General features: G+C 35.4%; 1 protein-coding gene across 2 annotated transcripts; it reads left to right on the top strand.

Moving 5' to 3' along the window:
- The first annotated feature begins 2264 nt into the window (after positions 1-2264).
- Positions 2265-4872, top strand: LOC143215630 (thioredoxin-T). Of its 2 annotated transcripts, none has more exons than XM_076437929.1 (4): positions 2265-2403; positions 3302-3418; positions 3506-3619; positions 3918-4872. In XM_076437929.1, the coding sequence occupies exons 1-4, from the start codon at positions 2380-2382 to the stop codon at positions 3978-3980; spliced, it is 318 nt and encodes a 105-aa protein (XP_076294044.1). In that variant the 5' UTR covers positions 2265-2379; the 3' UTR covers positions 3981-4872. The 2 variants fall into 2 exon arrangements, with proteins under 2 accessions (XP_076294044.1, XP_076294036.1); XM_076437921.1 differs by lacking the exon at positions 2265-2403 and adding an exon at positions 2587-2984.
- Positions 4873-5732: the final 860 nt, after the last annotated feature.

Genomic DNA, 5732 nt, shown 5'->3' with positions numbered 1-5732 from the left:
TTTCCAATACAGAACTAATGTGAAAACTATCAACTGTTCATTTCCTTGTTTTAACAGAATTTGTAGTTCTATTTTAACAAACTAACTTATAATTAGTTTCCTGTCTTACCAAGAATGATCAAGTTAAAAAGAAAGGAAATTCAAACATTGCATTCCAATGCCACTTCAGTAAATAGTTGGGAAGAGGTCGCTCTAATCAGCCTCCAACTTTTACGTCGATAAAACAGTCACCTCCTTGACCACAAAAGTCTATATACAATATACAAGATGTTATTGATGTTTTGTCTATTCTTACGCTTCGTCTGTGGTTGTGGTTACATTATAAATAATGTATCTCGTTAGCGATTTCCTGAATGCTCTAAGTATATGGACCTCTAAACAGAAACTCTCGATGAATGTTTGATCTCTTTTTATTACTATATATATATATACATTCAAATTCAGCTATATTCTTTCCTAGCTGTGTAAACATTGACGACACAGTGAAGCGGGATTTGCGCTAAACTTGGTAATAGTATGCAGATATGCATGACTAAATTGATTTCCATGTTACTTGTAACATGCAAGTCACCACATCTAATGATAAGTATAAGGCTGCCATATTTGTTGTATTATCATATTATAAAAAATCTTAATCAATATTTCGATGCTAATCATGACTTAGCATCCCCATAAGCCATAAGTTGTGTGCTAAAATTAATATAATAAAATTAAAATATGTATAATCTGGTATAATGTATATGTATTTTGTTTCGTGATACAGAAAACTCTTTAAAATGAAAAAAAACGTATTAGCAATAATTCAAATACAAACAACAATTCGAATTTAATTGCGTTTATGATGTCGTTTTCGTTTTAAATTAAAAAACGGAAAAGCAATTGCTGTGCTATGAATAATAAATCTAGATTAGATCGAATAGGGCAACAAGATGTGAACGTTCCATAAAGATTATGATATAGTATAATGAAAGTCATGTTGAAACGTTTACAATAGGATATATTATTAGGAGGAAGCACGGTGTAAGTATATATAAATATATATATATACATATATGTATACACCGTAGGAGGAAGTAATAATCTACTTGGAAACGTCACAAACTCAGACATCGTTATTTTTATAAATGAAATCACCTTCACCACATGTAATTGTACGCAATCGCATTCGGCGGTGCCCCATTTCCCGGAACAAACAAATTTTAATTCTACTGCACTAACGAAGTAACAAGAACTATCCTTAATATAATATCGATCGAGTTATCTCACACTTGGTAGAATGCATGAGCCATGTGATTTTTATGTCAAGGTTGCATAGTCTCGAATGTATTCCTAAGGAATTATGATAGAATCCTGTACGTATAATTTGTGACTCCGAATTAATTCTGCAAATCTTTCATTTTTCTAAATGCCGAAGTATCTAATATAATACGTTCTATAAATTTAATTTATTTTCTACGTCTTTTTACTTTCATTTTGGGTGGCACCGTAAACTTTCATTGGTTTGCAACTTGTATCGTGGCAAACTATGTGGATCGATAAAAAATTGCATACAAATTTTCGTATCGCAATCAACACGCAAGGCGTGCTGTTCATACAGTAAAAACTCGTTGAAAGATGGAATTTATATTATAATCGATGCCGACGTAGAGCTCCAAGCAGATAAGAAGAATACTGAATTGAAAATGCATTGTGAAATTTCAAGACAACAATGCGCGTCGGTTTCGAACATGGTTTACTTTGGGGACACGTGGCTCTAGCCACTTGACAAAATAAATTATTAGAAATTACAGTATGATCTAGGAATTCGAAGGTGCTGGTGGATCATCGCAGATTTCCCGAAGTGCTGTGAGTAGAACGCGGCCGGTACGCAAGCCGCTGGCTTCGCCTTGTCATGCGTAGAATCACGGTAGGTATGCACTGTTCTAAGAATTCAAACGTTAAAGGAAGATCGAACGATGAACGAGGAAAAGAGAAGACGTGATGGAATGGTCTGTAGTGGGAGAAACGGAACTATTACATATATGAGATTCACGATTCACAGTCAGAGTCGGAATCGTCAGATCAGGGGAATCGACTCGAATCGAGGGGAAAAAGTTATCCTCTCTCTACAAGTACTGGGTTAGTGTCACGTGACATTGTGACACATGCACGACAGAGACAAAACGCGTCAGGTGATCGGGCCGTAGCGGAAACGTGGGGAAATAGCGTTGTAGAAGGAGGAGATAGAGTGGGGAGACAACTCTTAATCTGGTGACTCTGTTCGTTCACAGTGGTAGCCACGGCACGCAGACGCAGACGTAAACCAGCCAGCTGAACATTCGATTCGAAGCTACTTGTCCTTCTCCTGAAACACGAACCACTTTCCTACAACGAATAAAAATGGTCGCCGAAATTATGAGTTCCGTAAGTACGATAATAAACACTTCATTCTTGCGACTCGTCGCGTTTTTAAAAATTGTGTTTAGGATTATTCGGCCGAGATTCCTGCGCGTTGAGAACATCTGCTTTAATTAACGTGGCACATGAAATAAATGGGCACACGTAGCGCGTCGCAACGTGGTCCGCTCGATTATATCATACTTTCTGCGAAACCGCTCGACCTTGAGCGAATTGATTGTAGTTTCGTTCGTTTCGCGCGAAACTTTCTTCCAGCACTGTAACAAGCAAGCTTGTTTCGAAGCGTATGTAAATTGTAGCTACGAATTGGATAGCAAGTTGTGCCGGCTCCTCAGCGCCGCGATCCATGCGTGTGTGCGTGCGAAGTGCGTGAACACGTTCACGTTTGAATGTGGCGTTTCGCAGTATTATGTCAACCATCAACAATTCCAATTACTGCGTAGACGTACATACATAGTTTACGTGTTAAAATCATTTGCCGTAGCTTGACAATACGTTTCAGCCAGAGTTCGGTATTGATCGATAAAATGTTACATTTAAACGATCGGTCAACTATTACGATTGAGAAGAATTATTTGTCAAAAGACGTAAGTAATTCCAATCGATCGTTGACATTCCATGAAAAAAGATTGTTTCCTTGTGAATTTTTCGTTATTTGATACAATGTTTTTTCCACGTACTTTCTTGTTGTTAAGTTTACCAAGCTACAATTTGTGTATTAATCTGAATTTTATCAGCACATGACTAGCTTCATATCTTTTATCTCATTAAAATATCGCAGACCTACTTCTTGGTTATCAATAATAATACATTTTATGTGGTACAGTTCGATGTGTAACCACCGTTGTGTATATACGTATATAAAATGCAATATGTAATTGACATTTTTGAATTTTGTTTATAGGATGAGTTGAAGAACACTCTGGAGAATGCTGGAAGCAACTTGGTTGTAATCGACTTCTTTGCTACATGGTGTGGTCCTTGTAAAATGATTGCACCTAAAGTTGAAGAACTCTCTAAGGTTAGATTTACTTTTCGTTTTAAAATGGAGACCAATAAGAAATCACAAAAAAGTCTCTTATAAAATGATTTTTTCTTTTCATCGTAGGAAATGTCAGATGTAATATTTATAAAAATAGACGTAGACGAACTCCCAGACATTGCTGCACAATATGAGATCATCAGCATGCCTACCTTTGTATTTATCAAGGGTGGTAAAGTGGTATGTATTGCTTTAGTTTAAACCCTTTGCACTCGGAGCTATTTTAAATGGAAAACGAAACATTTCTTCCAACCTAGAATAATTCCACTCTATATATGATTTTATTTTTCATTTTACGGATATGAAATTTATATAATACCTCGTATAATACTTAAATGTTTAGAGTAATTGATTAGATCCCAATATATTTAATAATGTAAAAACAATATTTTACATAATGGTACTCGAGTGCTAAGGGTGTGTTGTAGGGAAAGTGATAGTGTAGGTAGGATACTAATATTTGCCATATTTTTTTTAGTTGGACAGCTTCCCTGGCGCAAACTATGAGAAACTCAAACTCACAATTCAGAAGCACAAGTGAATAATTAATTTGACCAAATGATAATATCGCTAAGCAAAATTGTTGAATAATTGGCAGTAATAGATAGTACTTACAAAATTTTTGAACTAGCTGCTAGGCCATTGAAAATATTCTTATGTTAGCTTTGTACTCCAGCAGCAGAATTTCTTTTAAGCCTTACCTCCTCGTATTCCCTATTTGATGGAGTTATATGTATCTTGATTACACACGCTACAGCTAAAACTGGACAATGTTCGAAATGTCTCTTGCATTTATAAAAGTTGATCAACTTTGATCGAATTCGAAGAATTTTTAGAACGTATTTTTATTAATACGACTTGAAATGTTTCTACAAGACACAAAGAGAATAGAGAGGACTTACGAAAACATCTAAGTATTATCTGTTGGAATATAATTTGCTAAAGTATTTCAAGCCTTATAAAATTCAACATATTTCAAAAGTTTCTCAAGTATCAAATATAACTTTCTGATCTCTGCTAAAGTTTATGTTGAATACTTGATCAAATTTGACAGTTCTAACTACTCCAAAATCTCGATGAGATATTCAAGAGTTCATTTACTCCCGATGAATAATTTCGGAAAGAATAAAACAATATTTCGTTAAACCAGAAGAGTTACCTGAGGTAGAATACTTTTAGAATGATGGTATATTGAGATTTCTCAATGAAGTAAAAAAATTAATTTTAAGAATTGGTAAAAGTTTCATCGGAACTAATTTTGCTGAAACATAACAAGTCACGAGTCCAAGATTTGTTGCACATTTTCTGACATTCAACAGCTCTTATATCTAGAACTAAAATTGTAAGAGCCTAAGGAAATAAGTATTTCCTTTGTAAGGAAAGAGGAATAGGAATAAAAAATTACCAAAATATATGGAGATATTACACAAAAATGTTAACATATTATTAAAATCGTCGCTGTCTTTTATTTTTATATTGATTCAAGCTTTTTTACCTTATATTTAGCCTTGAAATATTCCAAGTTCCACGTAAGATATAAGGATAGTCTCATTCAAATTTTGACATTATCTATTCGACAGTAGATTTAAGATCCATGCAGATATTGCATTCAATTACAGACATAATTAATTCTTTGACGTAAACAACACTGTTAGTTACCAAGAAATTCATTTTAATGAAATGTTCCAGAATTACAAAATCTCTTGGTAATGTATAATCATTTATGAAAATGCTAAATTAAGAAGGCTGTGCTAAACAATGAATACATTTAATGAATAATTAATACAGTCACAGACGAGGTATTCGTTGTCTGTAATACAATTCAAATTGTTCTCGTCTACACACGCTTAAGAAGTTTGCCATTTCGGTAGAGTCACCGACGAGGTCGGTGTTTATAGCAGTGGTGAGAGTGAGATATTGTGGATATCAGCAGAGAGGTTATACCAGAGAGTATATGAGAGTGCTCACGCCCGGGTTTTGGCCGTGCCCATATAGTGCTGCCCCCTAGTCTAGTACTTAGCCTGGATCAGCTCCTACATCATCTTTAGCATGGACAAGATCCTACATCATCTTTAGCTTGGATCAGATCCTACATCATCTTTAGCTTGGATCAGATCCTACATCATCTTTAGCCTGGATCAGATCCTACACACCGACGAGATACTATTAACACAGACTTAAGATTTGTACTATTAAAGACTGCTAGCCCCTGTGCACCGACGAGATACTATTAAAGACTGCCAGCCCCTGTGTTATTCCGCGGGACCAGTAAGTGGGCGCGAGTGGGCGCGGG

The sequence above is a fragment of the Lasioglossum baleicum genome, chromosome 2, assembly GCF_051020765.1.
Source record: "Lasioglossum baleicum chromosome 2, iyLasBale1, whole genome shotgun sequence".
NCBI lineage: Eukaryota > Metazoa > Arthropoda > Insecta > Hymenoptera > Halictidae > Lasioglossum > Lasioglossum baleicum.
The sequence above is the reverse complement of the archived record's forward strand: the minus strand, read 5'-3'. Positions and strand labels throughout refer to the sequence as shown.